We start from the raw sequence: 26,739 nt of genomic DNA, 5'->3' as shown, positions 1-26,739 counted from the left end.
GTGCCCTCCTTCCTCCAGCACAGCACTCCACCATCTCTGTGCATCTCGAGCAGAGAGAATACATATGCACCAGCAGCAGACACAATTTTCTACACTCTGGGTCCTAGTGGCGCCCCCCACAGTCTGGCACCTGAGGTGGCCGCCTCAGTTCGCCTCATGGTAAGGCCAGCCCTGCAGGAGCAGTATGTCCTTCAGAAACAGAAGGCTTTCTTGAGCTTGTGGTGTTGTATGTCAGTTCCTCTGAAATACATGATTTTGGGCTTTGTGATGAGCTGAAAAAATCTTTCCAGCATTATTCTAAGAGCCCTAACCCTCCATTCTGGTATCCCTCTTGAAAGGGCTTGGCGAACTGTTTTCCAATATGTGTATTGCACGGGGGAACATACACACAGTGCCTGGGAGTGTCACTTCAGCTGAGAGCAGTTTCTCAAAGCTGAAACTCATCAAATTAAATAAAATAAAATAACCTGAGGTCAACTATGGATCACATAGAGAATGAGTGGACAGGCTTTGATTTCAACTGGAAGTGAAATTGCTGGCGAAATAGAATGCCATGAACTAATCAAGGACTTTGCCACTAGGAGAGCTAGAAGACTGCATTTTTAATTAAATCTAATCAGTCATTCTATTTATGTTTTCAAACAAGATCTATTTTTTAAAAAATCTGGGACTGTACATTAACATTCTCCCCTGCAAGATGAAACTTTCTCTGACTGTAGTTTCATTAGATTTTTTTTTTCTTTGGGACCTTAGCTTAGAGATCCCACAGCAAACAACAGCATTAAAAATTAGTCTAATAAAGAATGTGGGACGAAGATATAAGACAGAACGTTTTGGAAGTGTAACATTGGCTTTACAAATTTCTTTCCAAAGTCTCTGGGGAAATAAGAATACATATGAGTTTTCTTGAGCTATTTCTATATGTAAAAGCTGGCAGTGGTGCCTGCAGCCCTATGCACGTTATGCATGGTGTTTTCCACTGGCAGGGCCAGAGAGAGGCACAGGAAACCTATTAGGCCGGCAACCCTATTCATGGAGGTGGCCCAAATGGAGTTCTGACTGGTGTGATTCAGGTACTGGTGCAGGAGCCAGCCCAATGGCAGTGGTGAGGAGCAGCAGCACTGGCCACCCCACTACCCACTCAGGTTTCGCCCCGTTGCCCTCCATCATGATGTGTGGCGGTGAGGCCAAAATTGACCAGTGTGGCGCCCCCTCATGTACCAGGTCGCAAAGCTACTCACTCAGATATGCCCCCAACACCCCCAGTCATGGTGGAGGGCCGCGGAGCCAAACCTGAGTGGGCAGTCAGGAGGCCAGTGCTGCTTCTTGCTACTGCTGCCATGCTGCTGGCTCCTGCACCAGGCTCCCCCAGGGGCCTGCCTGTCCTTGTTTTGCTTCCAGCAGCCTATGTCCCCTCTGCTCCACCCGCAGCACTCACTCAGCCACAGCATCAAGACCTGCTACAAATATGGGGAGCTGCAATAAGCACCCACACAGGAGAGTCGGCCGGGAGAGGGGTGGCAGGGAGACCTGAAGGGGGAAGACCTGAGGGGGGTTTGCTAGGGTTTTGCCTAGTGTAAGATAAAAAAGCATACAGGTAGACGCCATGCTAAGTTAAAGTGAGCGTGATTCATAGCATGTGAAAAATTTCTGGGGGTGCCCCTGGAAGCCGGTGATATTCAAGTGGGCAGCGTGTCCTGAGAAAGGTGTTCAGTCAAAAGTTCATTGTCTGCTGAAACCAACCCCACAAAATGCAGGCAGGTAGATATGTCAGCATTCGGAGATGCTGCAGAGATATAGCTGTCTTTAAACGAACATATGGTTAACATTGAAAGGGCCAAGTCATGAGCTAGTGTAAATCAATGTAGTTGAATTAAAATAAATGAGAACACACCAATTAACACCTGCTGAGGATCTGACTGTTTATTTATAATTGGATTTGGGATAAAACCAGAACACCAGAGGAACTTTGTGGAAATTTAGATCCCAATTCCCACTTCATCTCTGCTGATAATATAGAGTCACAGAAATGCAGGGCTAGAAGGGACCTCGAGAGGTCATCAAGTCCAGCCCTCTGTGCTGAGGCAGGACCAAGTTAACCTAGACCATCCCTGACAAGCATTTGTCCAACCTGTTGTTAAAAACTTCCAAGGCTGGGGATTCCACAATCTCCCTTGGAAGCCTACTTCAGAGCTTACCTGTCCTTTCAGTTGGAAAGCCTTTACTAATAGCTAACCTTAATCTCCCTTGCTGCAGATTAAGCTGATTATTTCTTGTCCTATCTTCAGAGGACACAGAGAACAATTGATAATTGTCCTCTTTATAACAGCCCTTAACATATTTGAACAGGTCCCCATTTTGTAGTTTACATTTGTTTTTTCCTTCCTAACTGTAGTACTTTGTCTTGATTGAATTTCATCTTGTTGATTTCAGAGCAATTTTCCAATTTGTCAAGGATCCTTTTGAATTGTAATCCCGCCCTCCAAAGTGTTTTTGTAACATCAACCACTCGTGGTGGAACCCGGGACCTCTAGAGCTTAGTGAATGAGCTCTGGCTCTTAGCTAAGGCTGCAGAGCAGACTCATTTAACTCTCCCTAAGTGGTCTCAGTGCCACTAGATGGGACAGACCATCAAACTCAGACAGTGTGTGGGTTTCACGTGCAATCCCTCCCAGCTTGGTGTGATCTGCAAGCTTTATAAATGTACTCTCCACTCCATTATCCAAGTCATTAATGAAAATATTGAATGATACTGGACCCAGGACAGACCCTTGTGAGACCCCACCAGATACATATCCCCCATTTGACAGCAAACCATTGATAACTGCTCTTTGAGTATGGTCTTTCAACAAGTTGTGCATCCCCCTTATGTAGTTTCGTAGTTTCATCTAGACCATATTTCCTTAGTTTGCCTATGAAAACATTCTATGGGACTGTGTCAAAAGCCTTACTAAAATCAAGATATATCACATCTAAAGCTCCGCCCCAAACCACAAGGCCACCCAAAAAATTCCTTTCTTAGGACCCCAGTCCCTCTAGGCTAGTCCTGCTCACAACTCAAAGGGCCTGAGTCACATTTACACTAAGGCCCCTTTACACCATTCTGCTTTTAAGGCTCCTTTATGCTACCAGAGCCATGGAAGGGTTTCCAGGGCTATGTCCAGGGATGAAAGTAAGTCGAGTGACTTACCGGTACTCTGGGACCAGCTCTGGCCCCCGGAAGGGGCAAGGTTGAGGGGGTCAAAGCCAGACCCAGCCCACCCTGTAAGGTAAGTGCCCCCCCCACCGGGGTAGCAGCAGCAGCTCGGGGCTCCAGGGGCTATTTAAAGGGCCCCGGGGCTCCCCTCTTCTACTGCCCTGGCCCTTTAAATAGCTGCTGGAGCCCCAGCTACCCCAGGGCTCCGGGTGCTATTTAAAGGGCCCGCGGCTCCCCTGCTTCTACCACCCCGGTCCTTTAAATAGCCGCCGGAGCCCTGGAGTAGCGGCGGCAGAGCTCCAGTGGCTATTTAAAGGGCCCGGGCGGTAGAAGCAGGGGAGCCCCGGGCCCTTTAAATAGCTGCCGGAGCCCTGCAGCCGCTAACTCAGTGCTCCAGCAGCGGGACTCTGGAGGCAATTTAAAGGGCCTGGGGCTCCAGCCACTGCTGGGAGCCCCAGACCCTTTAAATTGCCCCCTGGGGAAGCCAGGCTGCCCCAGTACGGTGCACTGGCTCTTGCCGGTACGCTGTACCGGGGCGTACCGGCTTACTTTCACCTCTGGCTTTGTCTACGCTACAGACCTTACAGTGGCACACTGTAAGATCTCCCATGTAGCTGCTCTGCTGGTGGGAGAGAGCTGAGCTCCCCCGTCAGAATAATTAAACCTCCCAGAACGACCGGTGGTAGCTATGTCGGCAGGAGAGCGTTTCCCGCTGCCATAGCGCTGTCCACACCAGTGCTTTTGTCAGTGAAACTTATGTCAGTCAGGGCTGTGGTTTTTTCACCTGGCACTTTTTACCGACAGAAGTGCTCGTGTAGACATAGCCGACACGGAAATGATCCCTTTACACTGCCTACTGTAAAGAGGCCTTAGGGTACAAAAGAATCAGGGCCCAGTCCTCACCCTGCTTTGTGACAGTTTGGAAATAGTTATAAAAGAAGGGGTGGGTTTAGTTATAGTTATTTTGAACCACTTTTTCTCTGTGTACCTGAGCTGGCTGGATGTCTGGTGTCTTAGAAAAGAGATTTCATACTGAGCATCGCTGTCTTGTTATTCTTGTTTTTAAAATCCTTTAAAAAGACTTCCCCTCTCTTTTTCTCCTCTCTTTTTAATCTGTTTTGATTACAGGATGTCCAGTCTGGTCCTTCAAGTCACTTTCAACGATGTTTGTCATGGTGACACTTGGTTAATGTCAGCCAACACCAGGGTGGAAGTGATCACTCTTCTTTAAAAGAGCCAGTTATTATGTTGCACTTCACTGACGGTGTTAAAACCAAATTTGTCTGTCTGGGTATGGAGAGATGTCTGTGGGGGCTCCCCTCTGACTTAAAGAAACTGCTTACTGATTTCAAAGAGCTTGTGCTGCGGTTTTTAGGTAGACATATGGCAGCATGGCTAATCTTTATTAAAGTGCTTCCTTATCCCTTATTAAAAGGGACTGGCTAAAGCAGGGAGACTGATTCTAATTGGGTATGTACAAATTGCTCTTGGTAGAGCCTTCTGCTAGTGAAGTGAAGCATTTAGCATCCTGCTGCTATCTGTTGAGGCATTGCAGAAATGGAACAGCAGTACATAGGAGCTTTTAAAGGTTTGATTTCCCTTCCCTCCATCCAAATCACTCTGGATAAAGTTGCCTTCACCCTGGCACTGAACACAATGCTTAATTAGCAGATAATGTGGCTGAAAAACTGATAGGTGGGGACCCTAAGCCGTGTGAGCAGGGAAGCTAAAAATACCAGGTCAGACACATCTTTAGGCAAGCAGAATAATGAGCCCTTTTCCCCCATAATGAGAGACAATTAAATGTGGACCATGTTTTGGAACAGGCCTTGCTGAGCTGCCACTGCAGCAAAAAGCCGTGGATTGGGGGGCAGGGCGGGGAGGAACTTTTGAAGACTAAAGTGATCAAATCAATTACCATCAAGAATTTTAATGGTAATTGATAGCCTGTTTGCTTTGGGCAAAATAGTGGCAGCTTTGTTTCGGAGAAGTCACAGAAACTTGAGGAACTGTTAGAGAACTTTTTTTACCAGAGTTTGTTGACGGTTGGGTTCTGTTTATTTAGACAGAGGAGCGATTTCAAGTGCTGTCCACCAAACACCTGCCATAAAGATATATATGTGTGTATGTATATAAATGCACACAGGGGCATGTGGTAATATGCTAGACGGAAAAGCCACTCACTTCACATCTCCACTTCCTTCCTTCAAAATCAGCAAAACAGTGCTAAATAATAATAACTGATTCTCATATGGTGCTTCTCCTCAGGAGATCTCTAAGAGCTTTACAAAGGCTATTAGTATCATGAGCCCTGTTTTGCTGATATGGGCTCTGGAGGGACAGAGATGTGAAGAGACTTGCCCGAGGTCACCTGGCTAAACTGCTGATCACATGGGTCCTAAGAAATTAGAGTTGGTCAAATTATTCATTGCAAACAATTTCCTTGGGGCTAGGTTGTGACTTGGACTATACACCCATACAAGGGAGTAGGAACTCCTCTTGCCCCACGACACAGCAACCCAGACCTCCGGTTCTCAGATGAGTAGGGCTATGTGCCTTTTTAGTTCTTCCCTGGAGCAGGTGGGTAGGAACAGTGGATGGAGGGGTGGCTCCACCTCCTTACTGGCTAGCCACTGTAGGAGTGTCACAATGTGCTGCTGGTATAGGCCAGCTGTAAGTAACTACCACCGGGGGAAAAGAGGAGTCAGGGGAGGAGTTGTGACTCAGAGGGGCTACTCTTGGGGTCATGCAAATCACACACCACTCTTTGCTCAGGGCTGTGCCTAACATCAGAATCTAGCCTGTGATGACTTTAGCCCTTATTTTCTGCTTGGCTGCAAAGAGATCATGGCTCCGCTAATTCCTACAAACATGCTGGAGCACTGGATTGTTTGTGAAATGCTTGGAGCGAGTATTCAGTCCACAGGTGGATGTCATTACCTGAGCTTTGTGACTGGTTGCCTCCGTCACATGGTATTGTTTCTGTGCCCCAATTGGATGACCAAAATGGTTGTAAACTACTTTCAGCCAGAGAGAATTTTGGTTTGTTATACCAATAATTTCCTTTCTTGCTTCAATAAATATCAGCTACAGGCTTGAACTTTGCTTTCTGTGAACATCTGTGTAAGTCAAATGTTAGTCCTGAGGATGGTCACAAACAATGGCTAATAAAGGGATAACAACAGGCCAAATCAAATAATGGTTTCCAGTTTGGCAAACAGGTTTTTACACTGTTCAGCCAGCTCTGTAGGAAACACACTGTTCACACAGGGATGAGAGCTAAGTCTGTTATTGGGGAGATCTCAGACAAATCCTTCACTAGCTTGTTTTTGCTAGTTGTTATTACTTGCACCTGGAAACCTTTACACATCCGGCACACTTGCTTACATTGCTGTCTCAGTCAGGGTCTCTGCTTCCTCCTCTGCACTCTGATTCTGTCATTAACTTGTTATGTAGCCTCTGCTCTTGCCGGATTATAGGCTAAAACTCTTGTAAAAAACTATAGAGAGAAGGCATGCCCTCAATTTCCAAGTGGCAGTATTAAAAGCCCAGATCCTGGTGTTGTGATGGAAAGTTCTCAGACCAGTTTGCAAAAAGCCAATAAAAAACACAGAAGACCTTCAAGATAAATTTATCAGAAACGCCCTTAACCTACAAATGGTCACATCACACAGGTCCTATTACCAGGAGCCTATTGCCCTATAGCCTCTGGAGAATGTGCGTTATAGATGTACCAGGCTAGGAAAATGGGGATTGGAGGAAGGAAGTACCGAATCCTTGCTTAATGGTCTCAATTTTTAAAAACTGTGTTAAAAAAAAACCATAACAACATTTATGATATTGAGAAGCTCTGTCTACACGTTTGCATGCTTCAGTGCTCACTGACATCACTGAGAGTTGCTCGTGCATGTGCTGAGAAGCAAGAGGGGAGAATTTAGCTTTAATGCCTTCCATTAAATAGGCAGGAGGAGTAGTTAAAAGCAGCATTACCCTTGCAAGAGTGAGAAGAAAAAGCACTAGCTTCCAACAGCTCCCAGCTGTAAACCCAACAACACATGGAAATATGAATATCACATTCCTACCTGTATATGTGAGTGCTATACATTAACAACACATATAATGCAGGAATTATTATATCAGTGTGCAGCAAACTAGTGAGCTAAACAGTGGCAACAAAATGTATGTATAAACATTTACTCTTTTCTTCCCTGTTTGCCCTGTTCATTGGGAATTGCTCCCTTTTGTTCAGCGGGGTCGGGTATTGGTTTTACCCCAGTCCCAGATCCTTGGACTCTGGTAAGCAGTGTAGTGTATGTTGGCTGGACAATATTTATTTGGGATTAGAATGGTTTGCAATGTTTTACTGACTGATGCTTTGATGTGGTTGGACAAGCACTTTACACATTTATTAAATATAAGAATGTCTTAATAAAGTTCCTGTTTGAGAGTGAAAAACTATGACATCACAGGTATTTCTGAAATTGGACTGCGTGATCCAGGAAGGGCAGAAACTACAGATGATGAGGTTTGGGAAATTGAATAATATGCTCAAGCTGTAAGGTAAAGAAATTGTCTGTGTCTGACATCAGTGCGGACACTGAGATTTCTTAGAATGTAAGCTCTTTGGGGCTGGGCCCATCTTTTTGTTCTGTGTTTGTACAGTACCGTGCACATACAGTGAGGTCCTGTTCCATGACTGGCGTTAGTAGGTTCTACAGTAATATACTACGATAAACAAATTTTTTATGTGTGATGGAAATCCATTCAAGAGTGTGGGTGTGACTCTACACAAGGATTCAGAATACTTTTCAGTTTAAATAAGAAAGTCAGAATTATCGTCATTTACCAGTAACTCAAAAATGGCTCCCCTTTCCAACCAACATATAAGGCTCATGCAGAGATGATGCAAAACATGGCAGGATCAGTTATTCAAAGTGACATGTAAGGATCATGCCTAGTGAAGGCCCCACTTACATGTTCCATGCTTGATCCTTGAACTATGCATTCATGCCTTTTATCCACTTACCAGTCCTGTGGCAACCCCCACAAAACCTCAGGATGTGACTTGTACTCCCCATGACAGAGCCTCTTTGCAAAGTTTGGTGAAAAAATAAAATAAAATAAAATAAAATAAAACGTGTTTGTGCAAATGAAAAATCACTGCTGACCTGTTCAGTGGGTATCTATCTGTTAAGATTTTTAGCCTGACTTCTCCACGGTTAGGCTGCTGTGAGCAGATCAGACCTGTGCTCAAGTCCTTCTGGTGGCTACCAGTCAGTTTAAGGCTGTGATCCTAATCTTCAAAGCAAATCATGGACCAAACACCAGCTTCATCAAAGGTTAAATTATGATCTATGAAACACCATGAAATCTGCCCTCCTCGGGGACAATGCAGATCACAAAGCCCCGGACAAGGTGGGTGAGAGCTGCGGACAAAGTGTTCTTTGTCGAGGGGATCCAGCAATGGAACAGTACAGGAGACCAGCAACTCCAGAGTCTGATGGTCTTTAGGGACTGCTGCAAAACCCCTCTCTTTGAAAAGGCCTTTCCACCATAAGAACCACTCCAGCTGGAACCCCTAATATCCCACTCAGCCCCTGCCCCCTCAGACTCACAACTTTGCAGCCCCTCCCCGCACTGTGGAGGCACTAGGATCCAGGTGGTGTCTTCTTCCCACCCCCATGTGGGCTTGAGAGAAAGCTATAAAGGAGCCAGCCAGAGACTCAGGTTGGTTAAGGGCAGAAGCTGCCAAAGCAAGGACCCTGGTTCGGTCTTTTGGCTATTCTGAAAACTCTCTACAGGTCTGAGTGGACTTTCTCTGCCCTGTGCTGATTGGCTGTTTGCTCTAATCCTTCCCCTCCTCCACAGTCTCTCCACCTCAGTTTCACTCCACACCTGCCCCCTTTACCCTCTTCTCCTGGGCCCTGTCCCCCTCAGCTGCCTTCCCTTCAGTTTTCTTTCCCTTTAGCTGATCCCCTCCAAAGTAAAGCCACAAAAATAAAAACATGGCACTAAGCTGACATTTGCCACGGCCACATTGCTCACTCTGCCTGTGTGTTCTACCTCTTCCCACACCCTGCCTCTGTCTTGTCTGTTGAGATTGGAAGCTCTTCGGAGCAGGGACTGTCTACTATTCTGTGTTTGTGAAGGGCCTAGCACAGTGGGGCCCCATTCTTGGTTGGTCCTTGGGCACTGCCGTAATACACATGACTAATAATAAGAACCCACTACAGCATGACCAAAAATAAATAAACAAACAAACAACATCTTAAAAAACAAACAAAAAACTCTACCCCAAGTAAAGTTATCATCCTGGAAAGGGAGAAGTGCCAGAGACTCCGTGAAGCCCACTAAGCAATTTGCTGTTGTTATCAATTTTACATGGGAGGTGCTCAGATACTTTGGTGATGGGTGGCAGTATGAAACCTTAAGGTAGACAGACAGATAGAAACCTTGTTCCCCTTTTGTAATGTAACATAGGAGACTAGAACCAGGTGCTGCTGCTCTCACACTGTTGGGCTAGTTTTCCTGGGAGAGATTTAAATGTCTCTTGGAATGAACAAACTATCGAAAGAACTAATCTCCTCACTGTTTTCCCCCTGAACATTAAGATTATGGATTTCAGCCCACACACATGAGGAATTAGAAGAGAAAGCTCTCACAGTAGCATGAACTCGATCACTTTGCCCATTTTGGGCCAAATTTTTCTCCTGTCATGGGTGATGGGAGAACTTTGGGTGAATTTGAGCCACTGAAGCAACTTCTACGCCATCCTCCATCCATAGTCAGTGCAAGAGGCATGGCTGGGGGAAAGGAATGTGACCAGGTTGTCCCTGTGCCCCAGTCATCTTCAGTCCTGTGGGGCAATGAGTAGCCAGCACAACTTAGAGAGACCTTCAGACTGCTCTACCCTGGGCCAGAAGTCTAGCCCAGTGAAGAACAGCACCAGAAGTAAGGATGTAATGGTGGCTTAAAGTCATCTTTACTCTGTTGGACCTCTGCACTAAGTGCTCTTTAGTGGCAGCAGAGGATTGGGCCCACAGTACATATTTCACAGACTAACAAGTAATTACAACACTGGGCCTGTTCATCCACTGCCTTGCAGTTTTGCGTGGATGTAAATGGTCACACAAGGCACAAGGCAGCAGAGAACCAAGCCCAGTATGTGTACGGAACTCAGCAATTGCCATACTGGGTAAGACCCCAGGTCTATTCAGCCCCTATCCTGCCTTTGGCAGCAGTAGAGTTGTGGCTGAGTTTGTGTGGGAAACTTAACGTAATCATTTCCTGACTTTAGTGTGGTTAAATCCATAACTGTAACACTACTTTATTTAAGGGCAAAATCTCAAGGGTCTTACACAGTCAAAGCATTGATTTAAATCAACGGGGGTTTGTCTGAGGTCAGCCTGAATTAAAACTGAGGCAGGAGGTCAGGATTTGGCCTGTAAATTTGGAGCGATTGTTCTTTTTGAATTTATTCAGTGACGCTGGGTTAATTTACACCAGCAGAACACTTGTCCCACTTGTATTTAAGTTTTGTATGAGAACCACTGCACTCCTGGCCTGTTTTGATAACTGTTTATAGTTGCACATAGCCCAGTACCAGTTATTAATCATCTCACAAGGAGCCACTACTATCAGCATTCACACACAGCTCTAAAGCAGGGCCCTTCCCTATCTTGTCACTTTCCAGAGCAGATTCTGGCTAAACTACTAGCGCAAACTGTTCTGAGAAAGCACTGCTGAATTTTTCACATAGCAAGCAATGCGGCGAAGTCAATCACATTATAACTGGCATCCAGCTGCGTGGTTAGCAAAATTAAGAGAGCTGTCAGTGTGGTAATTCTGACATATCTGGTCCCAACCTCCAGGATATGAAATCAATGGATAGGAAATCACTTTTCTCCAGAGTGGGGAGAATTGGGCTCTCATAAAGGAATATTCTATCTGTTTTGCTCACTCCAGCAGTCTTGTCACTGTAAGTAAATTGTAATAAGGTTATAATTCTATTTATTATAAATGACACAGTATTTCTAACCCCTTATTGGCAGTGGCCATCTTGCTAGACAGTTTTATCACTTGTAATGCTGTGGTGTGAGGGGTTCATAGCAAAACACGTGCTCTCTCCAGACTCAGGATGCATTCAGGGTTCTGTTGCAGACATCAGCCTCTAGTCTGTGAATGTGATACTCATCATACAACCCCATTGTCCTCTTTCTCCCTCGATGCCCCACAGCTTACCTTTACAAGTGGCTTGATATCTCTCTCTCACACGTGCACACACACACAGAGTTGCTTTCTGGGGCCTGGTGGCATCCTTCCCGGATTATCTGGGAGTTCTGGGAAATAGGGTCTTTGAGGTGGGGTCCCAGGTAAGGATTAGTGTCTCCCAGTGCAAGGCTCTTCGGGGGGCAGGAAGTGCATGCCCACTCCCACAGGGCAGCAGGACCAGAGGACCTCCCTCCCCCCCGCATTCCTGCTACAAGTGCTGTTGCAATGAGTTGAGATGCAGAGATGATTCAGAATCCTTGGCATTGTAGCTAGGGAACCCCTAGCTTGACAAAGCCCTGGCTGGGATGATTTAATTGGGGATTGGTCCTGCTTTGAGCAGGGGGTTGGACTAGATGACCTCCTGAGGTCCCTTCCAACCCTGATATTCTATGATTCTATGATTCCCTACCTACCACACACTGGGGATTATTGGGTGTACCAGCTACTGCATTGCGAGGTAATCCCTAGTGGCTGCCTAGCTAGTGCATCAAAAGCCTGCTCCAAAGCCCGCTGACGTCAACAGAAGTTGAGTCAATGGCAGTGGAATGGAAGTGCAATGGACACTGGATCCGACTCCAAGGAGGGTGGGTCTACACTTAGTGGCCCTTGCCTGTCTGCCTTTCCTAAAGACACTGTTACTGCATAGGGGAGCCACCACCTCTAAAGAGGGAGCTTCTAGACCATAGTTGAGGGCAGGAGAAGATGGGAGAAGGCCACCAGCCCCTCTTCCTTAAAGACTATACAGCTAAGTGAAGGAAGAGTTCCTGGGACCTTTGGGGGTGTGTGTACAGTTAGAGTGGGATTTTCTACAAAATCCAACCCCCCAAGCGAACCTGCTGAGGCTGATTTAGTGCCATCCCCTGTGAAATAGATCCTGTCGAGCCTAATTTGTGTGCACCAGACACTCCATTAGAATCCGTTCGCTGCCTGTGGTGGGTTTCTACAGGAGGATCAGCTGCTGCAGGAACCACTAGTCCCAGGAAGTGGCAGACCAGTAGACCCACCGCTCTGTTTCAAAACCCAGTTACAGCTGGGATCAGAAGGCATTAGTTTAAAATCTCCATCAGGAATTCCCACAAGGATAACCCACACCAACTTTCATCTAAAGTATCTGACTAGCCCTAATCGTTTCTGACACTGGCAGCAATCAGTTTCCTGATTTAATAGTGGTTTAACGTCAGCAGAAGAACGCTAATCTTGTGTGACTAAACTAGAGATGGTGCTGGACTGGAATGCTGGACCAGAACCCCCCATTAGCTTTGGGGAAATTGTGCTCCGGCTCAGCATCTAGACATTGCAGTTTAGCTTTCCCTCTAACCTACTGAAGTGTTTATTTTTAACCACTCATAGTGAGTTCTTCCTGTGGGCATAAAATCAGTGCTAGTGAGACAGAAACTGGCTCACAGCTTCCACTACTGGGCTCTCCCTACACCACCCCATTACAGCAAAATGGCCTCCTCTGGCAGGGGGTTCACTACAAATTGTGGGCCTGATTCTGCTGTGTGCCACAGTCCATGGCAAAGCTCCCATTTAACGGAATGACAACAGGAGCCAGCCCTTTCCTTCAACGGCAGGTCACAGTTTATTCAGTGAGAAGCATTTACCTTATAAACATTAGAATATGGGCTGAGAAAAACGAGTGGAATTTTCTTTCAGCGATGCCAGCCTCACAATCCCGCGTCCTACAACTTCCTTGGCTTCACTTGTTCACACACAGGAACTAAAAAAATGCATAGTCCCCTGCACTGGCATTTTAAAAACACTACACTGACTTTTTAAGACTATCCACACACCACCCCTGAATTTCTCATTGCTGCTGCCAAGAACCAGCCCTTCCTTCTCTATCATATGTGGATCTCATCTTTCTGGTCACGCACCACCGAGTGCGCTAGGAGGAAATTGCAACTTGTTTGTTAAGAAGGTCAATGTTTCCCACACAGCTACCACCAACCCTAAAAATATGTGTAACGCACAGGGTCACCCTGCTATTGCAGAATCACAGATTGCTCCTTGCTGTTGCCCGTGGCCACTGAGGTCGCTCCTTTAGCTCGAGTGGTAGAGCTCTGCTCTTGGAAACAAAAGATTCTAGGTTCTGACCCACACAGGGGCTGATGTTATGGAAAAAACTATTGTGATGGCTAGTAATGGCTGACATTTAATGGTGACCCCTGTATGTAAGGCACCATAACCACTGTGATTTCAAGCACCCTTCCAAGAGGTAGGACCTGAGTGTACTCACCATGGAGTGGATAGTCTGCTGGGAAATCACACAGCTGATCTTCCTCATGTTTTCTCTTGCCTCCTAGGTGCTCATGTACCTCATCCTCACTGAGAAAGGCAGTTGGGCTTGTACCAAGGGCAGTGGGTCTTCTGCAGTGAACTGGCCGCATTGTGCTGGCCTTGGCCACAAGTGCAGAGGGTGAGGCTGAGCGAAGCATCTTTGCTGAAGGTAAGGCATTGTCTGATTTCCACATGCTGCTGGAATCTGTGAAGAGCATGGTACATGAGTGCTTTGTGTCAGGGATGGGCACCCTCCACTTCTGTTGCAGTGAAAGCCAGAAACATGGGCACCTAGTTCAGACCAGCATGCAGGCAGGGAGAGAGGTGAGAAGTCTGAACTAGTCAAGGTGGACATTGGTGGGGATGGGCTTGTACCTGCTGAACTGTGGAGCAATGCTAGAACGACATGTTCCATTGACATTTTCGTTGTGAATACAGGTTCAGGTGAAGCTTTGAGCCCCAAGGAGCCAACCACTCTTTTCTACTATCCTCCACCCCTTCCACTTTCCAGGCCCCCTGGGCAAGATTTTCAAAAGAGTGCCCTGCGTTAGCGCTAGGTGGTCACTAGATCTCAGCTCCCAGTGAGGAACCTAAATAGGTGGCCAGATTTTCAAAAGAGGTCAGCATGCTGGAGGCTGCGCTGTTTTGAAAAACTGGGATCATAAAGGGGGCTGTTGGATGCCAAGTAGTTTCAATAAACCTTAATTAGGTACCTAAATGGGAGCAGGGCTCATTTGAAAATCTGCTTCCAATTGGGGGTGCTGTGCACTTGAACACCAGGCCCTGAACTCTTTGGAAACTCCAAATGCACATTATATGAGCATCTTCCTGATTTACAAGGATTGGATGTAGCTACCTGCACAGTCTGTCAACACCATGCCTCATTGGTCTAGAAGGGATGCTGCAGAGCTGTGTAAGTTTTGCCTTTGACCTCACTGCTCCTCATCCACACACCTCTGGCAGCCTTGAACTGAGCGTGAGTCCGGAACTTACATTCCCCCTGCATTACTGGTAGCCCATCACTCTGGATTCTGGTCAAGATTTTGTCCCATTATCAAGCTGCCCCTGGGTATTGTTCCTTTCCTGTCTCAGCTTCTGAGCTGACAGTAAAATGAGGTTGTGCTGAATTTTAATCTGGTCTAGCTAGGTGAGGCTGTTCCCATAGCAATATACTTTTCACCTGACTATTTGCACGGAAAGAAAATTTGGCTTTTAATATGTATTTTATTTCTGGCCTTGACAAAGTACCTAATGCTTTAGGCTTTGTGGAGTTTCATTTTTGAATACATTTTACTCTGTTCTATTGATAATCACCCACATAGTGGCAATCATTATATTACCTTGAGACAAAAGGCCAAGACACAATGACTTCAACGTGAGTTGCACAGAAGTATCAGAGGGCAGAAACTGATCCAAAGAAAATACAGTCAGAAAAAGCTTTGGAAATTACCCAAAGCTTCTTAGCAATAAGGGACAATTGTTCAAATGTTATCTTTTTCTAATTATCACAAGTCTTTGGAGAGACTTCTACAGACAATCGAATACAGCCCAAGCGTGTTGACCTTTAGACCCTGGTGCAAGGTCCCTCTTCTTCTCTCAAACATGGTAGGGAGGGAAGGGGGAGCACTGTGTGGGTTGATGTTTACTTCATTCCTTTCTGGGCCTTGGAGGAGTCTGAAGTTCTTGACATTGGTGATTAAAATTAGTCTTTTTTTAAATAGACTAATTAAGAAGAAGAGCTCTGTGCTGCTCAACAGCTTGTTTCTCTCAACAACAGAAGTTGGTCCAGTAAAGGATATTACCTCACCCACCTTGTCCCCCTTATTTTTTAAAATAATTTTATGCAAACAGGAGGGATGGTCCAGTGGCTAGGGCCCTAGGACATAGAAGACCTGCTTCAAAGTCTCTGCCCTGCCAAAGTCTTCCTAGTGACCTTGGGCAAGTCGTGGAGCCCAGTGGCTCTCAACCTTTCCAGACTACTGTACCCCTTTCAGGAGTCTGATTTGTCTTGTGTACCTCCCAAGTTTCACCTCACTTAAAAACTTCTTGCTTACAAAAGTGTCATAGCACGCTGTTACTGAAAAATGGCTCACTTTCTCATTTTTACCATATCATTATAAAATAAATCAATTGGAACATAAATATTGTACTTACATTTCAGTGTATAGTACATAGAGCAGTATAAACAAGTATGACATTTTAGTTTATACTGACATTGCTAATGCTTTTTATGTAGCCTGTTGTAAAACTAGGCAAATAACTAGATGAGTTGATATACCCCCTGGAAGACCTCTGCATACCCCCCAGGGTACACATACTCCTACTTGAGAACCACTGACCTAGAGCCTCTCTTTCCCATCTGTAAAATGGGGATAATACCGCTTCCCTACTTTACATAGGTGTTGTGAGGAGAAATACATTAAAGATTATGAGCTGTTCCAACTAGAAGTATCTAAGAGAGAGCGATTCACTTGAGGGGGGAGCAGTTCAAACATTTTATAACTAACATAATACAGTAAACTTGTATTTCATATGCTGTCCCATCCTTTAAGTCTTTCACACACAAAAGATCACAAAGCACTTCACTGAAGTACTCAGATACCACAGAGATGGGCATGATATATGGCCCTCAATAGGATAATCATAGGCCAAAGAGGAGAAAGACTCAGAGGAAGAGAGTGACAGACAGGTGGAAGAACACCTATACCTGTGGAGACTGAAGGAAAAGACTGAGCAGGCAGGGAGCAGGCAGTTATGAGATCAGAGAGGCAGAATGGGGTGGAATTAAGCATACCGAGAGTTTGGAAAAATCAAGAGAGTAGTTTTGCAGTAGGATTGAAAATGGAGAGAAAGTTACTAGGAAAAGAAGGGTGGAGGGAAGAAGGCTGATATTTTGTCTGTAGGGAATGGAGCTGGCAGTAAAAAGACCTGGGTTCTGTTCCCACTTTTGCTGAAACTTCCACTGTGACTTTGACGTGCCTATTATTTGGTCACACTTCCTAGAAGGAGTGAGCAGTCTGGCTGAGGTGGTGGCGGCATTCAGAATGGCCAATTTTTGTAGGGAATATTCATGAGAGAATTTTAAAAAGTATTTATGAATTTGAGCCAGGGAGAAATTTTCTTTGGCAAATGCAGCTTTTTGCTACAGGGATGGTGACATTTCAGCCTGGCACAACCCGAGAGGAGCATTAGTCATGTGCAGAGAAATGGCCTTGACAGCTGGCTCAAAACAGCCTCTCTGTCCTGGCTTTCATTCTCACAGCAAGTGGTGGTGAAATATCGTCGGGAAATGATTTTTGTCAGCAGTATTGCTAACTGTGGTGAGAGGGTTGTGGCTCCCCCCCCCCCCCCGATTCTATATCTAACTATATAAAAAAGTGTTTTTTATGGATTGGGTGATTTGGCAATGTTGAACAGATGGTAGCTACTCAGTTACATGCCTTAATCTAGCCTCTCCTCTGCAATAAACTGGGTGGAGTGCAGTTATGGGTGAGATAAAACAACCAACATATACAAGTTTCTCTGGACAGGGGCAGTGAGTTCCTTGATCCAGGCTGGGGACTTTTTTCAGAGTAGCAGCCGTGTTAGTCTGTATTCGTAAAAAGAAAAGGAGGACTTGTGGCACCTTAGAGACTAACCAATTTATTTGAGCATAAGCTTTCGTGAGCTACAGCTCACTTCATCAGATGCATTCAACTGAATGCATCCGATGAAGTGAGCTGTAGCTCACGAAAGCTTATGCTCAAATAAATTGGTTAGTCTCTAAGGTGCCACAAGTCCTCCTGTTCTTTTTACTGGGGACTTTGGGCACTATAACAATACAAGCATAATACCAATATTACTGTTTCCGCTACTATTACTAATTCCCCAGACCCAAACTCTCCAGCCCGAACTGTCCTGGCAAGACAAAGAGGCTCCTGATGTTGGAATGCTGCTGCCAGAAGTATAGGCCAAATTTTTTATTTCAGGCCTGCTTCCCCGCCTATTGCAATCAAGCTCCTTTGAATGTCAGCAGAAGAAAAGTCAGGCCGCTAATCAGCTCACCCACCATAAGAGGTAACAGGGCTCCCTCTTTCTGAATTAAAAGGATCCAACACACCAGTCGTTCTTGGCCAGGAAAAGTTGTCTGACTCGAGGGAGTCTGCTTTGCAGATGGCACCCAGAGCTGTCTGGGGAAGTGGAGGAGTGGGTCATAGGGGAACATAGGGCTAATGCCTGGTGTTATTTGGTGCCCCTACAAAAGGTGATGATTACTCCATCCGGCCCAGTGGGAGGATGGGGAGGGAGAAGCTAAAGACAAAAATGCGGTAAACAGGATGAAACTGGCTTCTACTTCAAAGTCCTGCATCTTTAATGCCGTAGGACTCTTTCAAACACATGCTATGGCCAATTCTAATGTGCTTTGGATCCCATACTGCAGTTAACAGGCCATCTGGTGGGAATTTTTGCAAAGTAAATTCATTAAATCTAAGCACCTAGGAACCTGAGGGATGAAAAGCAGGTGGTGCCTGATCCAAATCCCATGGAAGTCAACTGAAAGATTCCCATTAACTCCACTGAGCTTTGACTCAGATCCACAGAGCTAGCATGCTGTGGGCAGGGGCTGTGGAAACTTTTCAAAAGGTCCTGGCGATGGATTTCACGCCTGAGCTGCAACTTCCGTTTCTCTCCCAGAGAAGGGTTCCCACATCAGATCTGCTAATCATTTCTGATCTACTGTATGCTGTGTTATTCTGGTCCTGCTTGCCCCTCTAGCTCCTTTCTCTGTGCAGCTGCCCTCTGACCTGCAGCAGTTCTTACTGTTCCACTCCTAGGCACTCACACGGTTCTCTTAATGCCACTGATTCCTGACCTTCCCCTCTCCTGCCATTGCAGGCCGGCTCTGCAAATACTCATTATGCTGACCTGCAAACCCCACTGCTCTTCCAGTCCTGGAGTCTCCCACAAGTTTCTCAGTGCACTGCAGTTCCCGCCTGACCAGCAGTAACTCAAATCAGGAGTGGGCTGAGTCATTATGTAACATGCCCCAGGCCAGTGTTATGTGGCATAAGGTTGAGTGACTTTGATGAAACACAGTAATTATCCTGAAATGTACAGCCGAGAGTGTCACTGCTGTTATGAACTAAACTTTACACAGAAAATACTGGTGGTTCTGCTGGAGAAGTGGAAGGGCAATTAACTCATGTATCTCCTTGGTGTTGTTAACATGCATGCAATGTCACTGCCTGCCAACCAAAAGCTTCATTTTTGTCCTGACTTTAGAAGCCCCATGATCAAGGATGGCAATGAAGTGGAACAAGAAACAACAACAAACCCACTTGATATGTTTGTGTAGAGGAGGGGACATCTATATAATTTACATAGCTTGTCCATGTTTCAGTGATTAATTAGCTTGTGTGTGCATCTAAAGTATTAAGTAGTATCATTAGTTAAAGTATATATTTTATATTGCCATAAACATATGGGTAATGCCATTAATTTAGCACACAACAGATGGGCAGACTCTATTATTGCTTTTCAGTAATGGGTTGAAGAGTCATCACATTCTCTCTCTCCAGCCACATTTGGTTTCTGAGCTGATACAATTTCCTCCGCTTGCGCTTGATTTTTTTTTTTAAACAAAAAGGAAAAACAAATTACAGTTCATCAAGTCAAGGTGTGGGCCTTGCTGTGCTGGCTGCATCATTTACAAGTCGAACAACTGACTGGGCTCTCAGCTGGAACCATTTGGGGTGAAAATGTGTTTGTAGTGACATGCAGTAATGGAATCCCTGACATCCTTGGAGTCCCGTGCAAGGACTTGTCAGAGCTAGTACCAGGATTTGACAAGCTCAACAGGGATGCAAATTGAAACAGAGCTAGGTTACTCCAATGTCTGCCTCAATTCCAGACGCCACAGTTAAGACATAAAGGTCCAGCCTACACTGTGGACATGGACTGCGTGCAAGTCCCACTTACAACACAGAAGAGCCCAACATTGTTAAAATGGAGTTCAGTCCGGCTGTACGGATGGGACTGCATTGGTTTTTAAGCATGTTTCAGAACTGAGCTAAAGAACAGGCTTTAGCATGATTCAGGGCTACGGTTAGAACATGGTATGGTGCTGCCAATGCTGAGGCTTCATCTACGCTGGCAATTCTTAGGAAATCTCCCACCGTTGCACTACAGCCGGTGGTATGGATGGTGGGAATGCTAATGGAGATGGGCCACTTGAAATTTTACCACCATCGATGACAATGATTAAAAAATTGGTAGCTGATTGACACTAGTGTTTCCACCCTCACTGGTGGAGCTGCACTGGTGGTACAGCCATGACAGAGGACGTCTCAGACACCGTCCGCAAAGATACAGCCTGAAAGAGCAGACCAAGTTTTAACCAGGTCCAGACATGATAGATATTTTTGTGTAACAGGAGCCAAAATTCCAGTGTATGATTGAGTTTAACCATTGTGCTAAGTGTGGTTTAACCATGCTAAGTATGGTTAACACTCAGCTGCGGCCAAACCGGATTCCAACGCAGTTGGTCAACCAGTGTGGACAGAGGCAAAGTGTGCTAGGCTAGAACATATTTTGTGAATATCATTCTGAATCCCCACCTAAGCCAGTTGTGCTGCCTTGGTTTGGTCCTGTTCATACTGGCCATCCAAGCCGTATTAGAACCTACTTTGGACCCAAAAGAGTGGAAATCATGCTGAAGCCGAGTTCTTACTTAGACTGTAAGTTCTTTGGGGGCACGGACTGTCTCTTACTATGTGTCTGTACAGTGCTTAGTGCAACAGAGCCCTGGCCCATGACTGGTATCTCTGTGTGCTGTTGTATTACAAATAATAAATGATAATTATTGAATTCCATTGTAAGGTGTGTCAATGGGGCCAAACCATGGCTGGTCAAAAATGAGCTGTTTTTTGACAGAGAATTGGGTATTTATTTATTTTGGTGGAAAGTGGCTGCTTTCTGTAGAAAATTTCAATGTTTTGTCAAAAACCTGATCAAAAATATTGATTTTCAATCTTTGCAACAAAAAGTTGAAATTTTCTGCAGGAACAAAATAATTTCTGATTAGCTCTATGCCAAACTGACCAAAGTCAAGGAAATGAGAGTTAAGAAGGCCAACACACTCGCTGTTCTGTAGCACTGGACGTGTTTGCTGCTAACTAGCTCACTCCAGGAGTTTATGAAGGAGCCCTTCTGTCTCCCATGATAAAGAGGTATTTTAAAGAAAAAGTGCTCTTTCTTCCTTAGTTCTAGTAATTGACTTCCAACACCACTCAGCTACCTTTTCCTTACAGTCCATTGGTCCTGTTTCTGTTTGAATCTGGGCAGTTGAATTTATCATGGCAAGGCATCTACATGGAATTTGGCTCTGGTCTCGCTATGCACCTGGTTGCATTAGGACTGAATTTGGCCCTCAGGCCTTTTTTACAGGAGGAGGAGATGTGTATGTCAAGTAAATAATAAGGATATTTTTTTTTTAGGTGAAAGGTCCCAGGATATTTTATTTGGTTGTAATTTCCAGGTGTTCTTGGACTTCACACTGTTGCTACGCACAGGTCACATGGACCCAGGTCCTCAAAGGTATTTGCATGCCTAACTCCCATTGAAATCAGGTGAGGCTTCAGATCAATGGGAATTAGGCACCTAAATACCTCTGAGGATCTGGGTCATTGTTTCTTGCCTGTTCAAATAGTGCATCTCTCTGCCCTGGGGCTCTGGAGCCTTTGTGGCCTACTGAATCCCCAAAAGGGGTGGCAGTAGACGGCCATGGCTATAAGCAAAGTAATTCTCAAAATCTTTTTGGTTTCAAGTTAAGATTATATTCATATGTGTGTATCGAATGTGCTGGGCCCGATACTCTCCTGACCAATGAATTCCCAGATTCCTGAAAGGGCACAACTGGTACAAATTCTACTTGGTCACACCAAACAGACTTGGAAAGAGGGAAAGTTTTCATTAAGTAGGAGAAGTGGTGCTTACCCAGGGCAAGTTGCAGCTGTGGCCCTGATCCCATGGCTGGAGCTGCTTTGGCATGGCTACGGCTAGTCCTTGGTGTACTGTTTAGGCAGGTCCTAGCAGAGGGTTTCTTTAAGATCTTCTCAATAGAAAAAGACAGAACAGGCTTCCCCCGACTGTCACATTCCCCAGAGTCACTCATCTTCATCCCACTAGGAGGAAAGAAGACCAACTCCAAATCTCTTTTTGGGTGAAAAAGGGAAGAAAAATCCTCACCACTGGAGCGCTCTCTGCTGCTTGCTTATTCCAAGAGCAATACAGGTGAGTGGGTGTATTCCTCTCCTTACGGGCACCCTCCTGAACTAAATCAGTGGCAGAGGCAGCAATAGAGACCACTGGTGTGTGAGAGAGCCCACACCTTCTCTTTCTGATCCCAGGAACCCACTTCAAGCACAAGAATAGCTCCTTAGTATCTAGCAAAGTAACACCAGATGACAATGGGGAAAAAAATCTGAACAGCCCCCAAACCGCTGCAGCTTTAAAGGGCTCTGCACAATCTCACTGTAATCCCAGGAGGAGGAGTGTTCCCTGCAGAGTCAAGGCAAAACTGCCCAGGAAAGAGTCGCTTCACTTAGGTGAATAATGTTTGTGGGGTGATGATCTTCCTTTTTACTTTTCCGCAAGAATCCGTTAGAAGTCCCAGTATCTTTTTTCTTGTACTAATATGATGTGAGAAAATAACCGAATGCTAAATTAATACATTCCTTTGTGCCCAGTTACTAGCAGGAAGGGCACAATGTAAACTTTCCAAAAATATTAGACTGTTTGATGCAGAGAGAAAAGGACCTTCCCCAGCCTGAAACTCGCAGGTTTACTGCTGCCCCTTCAGCCACAATCTTTGAGTCAGGTTTTCTCCTCTTCCAAACACAGAACCCTTTGAAACTTGCACATAGGCCTTTTCAGCGTCTTCCTTTCAAACCAGTCATGCCAGAAGGAGAAATCCCTGTCAATCCGCCTGCACAAAAGTGCTCCCCTTTTTCTCAGCTCTGCAGCAGGTTTGGTTGAGGAACCTCCCACGAGTTGTCTCCTCCTTCCAGCTGGGGTGTCTAAACCAGGGGGAAAATTCCTTGGATAACACTGAAGAGTTCCAGTTATTCCTCTCTGCCCCACTTCTTTGTTCTCATTAACCTTTATTTAACGAACAACAAGCAATTGGTTGAACCTTTTTGTTTTAACCTTGGTTAATCCCCTTGGGATTTCCCCTTGCCTTCTACATTTTTCCAGGTCTGGCTCCCTTTTTCTGCTTATTCCCCTTTTGTGCTTTCCTTATCTGTCTCCTATAATTGTATCCACAGGCCCTTCCTTATTTGTCCAATGAACTGACAATCCTTGAGCTGATTTCCCATCATGAGATCCCTTGGTGGAGCTAAGACCAAAATTACTGTGTAACCAGGGGGCAATAAAACACGCCTGATAAGATGAAAGACTTGCTTTTTCCAGGGATTCTGGAGACTGGGCAAGCAGCGAGGGCAGGGGGGAAAAGGGTGGTGGAAAGACTGAGAATGCTGCAGTGAGTCACACTGAAGCATATTTAGTGACCTGACTTTATTATCAAATTTCTCCACAGGAGGGTGAGCAAGCAACTCTTTCATACTGATAAAAAAGGGAGGAGTTGAAAATGGGTAGTGTTTGTCTTTCTTCCCGCACGTCCTTCTCTCTACTGTATCACCGGATCTGTTCTTGTAAAAAGATGCCCCTACTTCTTCCTGGGCAAGGGAAAATCTAGCCCTCCTCATATGAGACAGCTCTCTGGTTAAGGGAACCCTTGGATTTCTTTCTGTGTAAGGGGTACCTCATATGGGATACCTCTGTAGGAAAGAGATCATAGAATCATAGAATATCAGGGTTGGAAGAGGCCTCAGGAGGTCATCTAGTCCAACCCCCTGCTCAAAGCAGGACCAATCCCCAACGAAATCATCCCAGCCAGGGCTTTGTCAAGCCTGACCTTAAAAACCTCGAAGGAAGGTGCCTTAGTTATTCTCCTGGAGAGTACCCTAACATCCTAGCTGTCTTTGCTTGTTAACCACTTTGCTTAAGGGCGTTGCCATGTCTTTCTGACCTGCCTTTTGGAAGGTTGGGTGAATGCGTCTGCCCAGTCCAGCACACTAGCTCCATCAGAAGCTCTGCCTGAGCACACTGAGCATGGGGGTTTCATGTCAGCTCAGTGTTTAACTAGAACAGCGCTTTGTGATTCAGGGTAGTCTTGTCTTTGTGGGCCGGGGTGGGAGTGTGTTTGTGCAAGGGGATGGGGGCTACCCCATATAGAGTGTGCTTGCTCTTTCCCCTGGGATTCTTGACCTGTAAGTGGGAAACCAGTTTGAATGGATTCTGTTTCGGGAGAAAGGGCAAATGCAGTATAAATGCTCCATTGGTGCAGTCAGTGACACTTTGATGTCTACTATGCCAGTTTTATCAGGCACAGGGCAATGGCTCATGCACCAGTAGTCTTAGGGTTCATCTACACTGGAATAAAAGACCTGCAGCATGGCTGCAGGTGGCCCTGGGTCAGCTTATTTGCGGCTGTGGGGCTAAAAATTGCTGTGTAAATTTAGACTTGGGCTGGAGCCCGGGCTGAAGGACTCTCCCCTCCCATGGGGTCCCAGAGTCCAGGCTCCAGCCTATGCCCAAACCTCTATACTGCTTTAAAAAGCCCAGTAGCCCGAGCCCTGCTGCCCAGAGTCAGCTGACACAAGCCAGCTGCGCATGTTGAATTGCAAAGTAGACATGCTCTTAATATTGTTCTTTGCGCCAGGTCTCCCTCCACCTTTATCAAGGACTCTCTGAACTGGAGCAGCAAAGATCAAAGCACACTCCAGTGGATTTGCCTACCTCCTGTAGTTGCTGGGAGAAGCCCAGGCAAACCTTCCTTCCAGGGCTCTGGCAAGCTTGTCCTGGGTTTGTAGCTGTAAACATCTCTCTTTGCTTCCTAAAGGGCTGATCTTTGGAGGTGTGAGAAAGGTGGGGAATTGCAGGGAGATGCATGATTCATCACAAAATGCCTTCTCAAAGGGTCTGTTAATACAGAGGACAACAGCTGTGTGAGCTAGGATTATTTCAGGACAACAAATGGCCCACCCACTGGTCCCTCTCCTCAGCCAATTTAGTTCAATACACTTTTTTGGCAGGACAAGAGGTCAGATCGTCAGGTGGCATCACTCCATTAGTATTTATAGCACCTGAGGATCTGGCCCCAGGAATAACTGAACTCCTGTGTACATGGCCCTGTCATCTCTGTAGCTATCCCAATGAGCCCGTACATTAGAAATGTTAATAAAGCAGCCCTGTGGGTTTGAACTGATAACATTTATGATGTTTTATTTTACGACACAATGATCATCGACTGACCTTGGAGATGGCATCACCTGTCCTTGAGGTGAAATGGTCTCAGAGAGCTATTGTTCCAAGGTAAGGAAGTGAGTGAGTAAATAAATAAATAGTAACAACAACAAAGGGATTGGAAGAAAGAGAAGAGCAAATAGATTGAATCTAGGATCTTGATTATTCAGTTTGGTGATGGGCTTTAACAATTTCAGTTCAAGTTGAATTTATTCCCACCCTTTGTAATGCTGAGGAGTTTTTTTCCCCTAAAAACTTTATAAATGTTTCCCCTGGGGAAAAAACCTAGTAGAAATCCACACAACTTTATTTAACCTGCTGCTTGAGTTCAGGTGCCTTTCTGTGCTGCACAGCTGCTGTTGTTATGTATGGGTGGGTACAGCTGGAGAGTTCAAAGGGTCACCCTTTCCGTGGTAGTGCAGGGCTTTGAATGCTGATCAGAACACTGCCTGCTGCAGGTAGAAGCCGGGTCTGGTTTTTGTGCTGTTAGGTAAATGCAAAGTTATATAAATAAGAACAGGAGGACTTGTGGCACCTTAGAGACTAACAAATTTATTTGAGCATAAGCTTTTGTGAGCTACAGCTCACTTCATCGGGCTTATGCGCAAATAAATTTGTTAGTCTCCAAGGTGCCACAAGTACTCCTTTTTTTTTTTTTTGAGGATACAGACTAACACGGCTGCTACTCTGAAACCTGTCATAAATAAGAACGTATTTGATTAACACGAGCTCTCCTCGCAGTAGTATGGAGAACACACATCTGTCTTTTGTTATGATATGGAGGCTCTATGTATGGTAACAATGGAATCCTCGAAGGTAATGGCCCAGGGGATTGATACTAGAATCAAAGAGGAAGCATATCGCCTCTAACTTATTATTTCATAGTGTCATAAAGTTTAAGGCCAGAAGGTATGATTAAATCATCTAGGACAGGGCAATTAAATTTCACTGGGATACCCCTGTATTAAGCCCAAAAACTTTAGCTAGACTAAAGCATTTCTGTCCTCAGGAGACTAAACTATGTGGCCTCAGGTTGGTAGTGAATAAATGTGTTTAGTTATGCAAGCAAATAAGCTTTCCATGTCCTGGAGCAATGCTGCATCACCCAGATGTGTAGAGGACATTCAGCATCTCCAGCCACCAGACCCGTTGTGCTGTGCTGTCATTGTTATTGTTTGTATTGCAGCTGCACTGATGGGTACCAATCAAAGATCAGGGCCCCATTCTGCTAGGGGCTTTACAGTGTAGAGCTAGGCTACAATTTTGTCCAAACCTCTTTCTTGGCAAAATGTTTCAGTGACTGAAACGTCTTGGCGCTCATGTCAGTTTCATCAAATTGTTTATGTTAAGAAAAAAAAACCCTGAAAAAATTGCAAGGTTTCATTTTGATATTTTTGAAATGGAAAGTTTTGATTGCTTGGTTTGAAACAACTTTTCATTTCCAAATTTCCTTTAAAAACATCAGCAACATTTTCAAATGCTCCAAATCAAAATGAAATGTTTCAGGATTGTTGAAGCCAAAGATTTTGTTTCACCTGAAATGAACTTTATTTTCAACTTTTTGATTCACCAAAAATCTCAAAACATTTCATTTTCAGTTTGACCCAAAATGAATCCCCCCTCCACCCCAGTTTTTTGGACTTGCC

General features: G+C 45.3%; 1 protein-coding gene across 1 annotated transcript in view; it reads right to left on the bottom strand.

Moving 5' to 3' along the window:
- The window catches only part of ISX (intestine specific homeobox), a gene marked incomplete at both ends in the record, with an annotated part of 32,252 nt that extends 10,353 nt beyond the window's left edge, over nucleotides 1–21,899 (bottom strand). Inside the window, 2 exons of the mRNA XM_084631908.1 lie at nucleotides 13,707–13,952; nucleotides 21,722–21,899. Of these exons, the coding sequence (XP_084488034.1) occupies nucleotides 13,707–13,952; nucleotides 21,722–21,899 (424 nt within the window). The remainder of the gene's footprint in view (nucleotides 1–13,706; nucleotides 13,953–21,721) is intronic.
- Nucleotides 21,900–26,739: the final 4,840 nt, after the last annotated feature.

Source organism: Lepidochelys olivacea, assembly GCF_965140295.1.
Source record: "Lepidochelys olivacea isolate rLepOli2 genome assembly, chromosome: 1".
In the NCBI taxonomy this organism is placed as follows: domain Eukaryota; kingdom Metazoa; phylum Chordata; order Testudines; family Cheloniidae; genus Lepidochelys; species Lepidochelys olivacea.
Note: the sequence above shows the minus strand (reverse complement) of the source record. Positions and strands in the feature narration are given on the sequence as shown.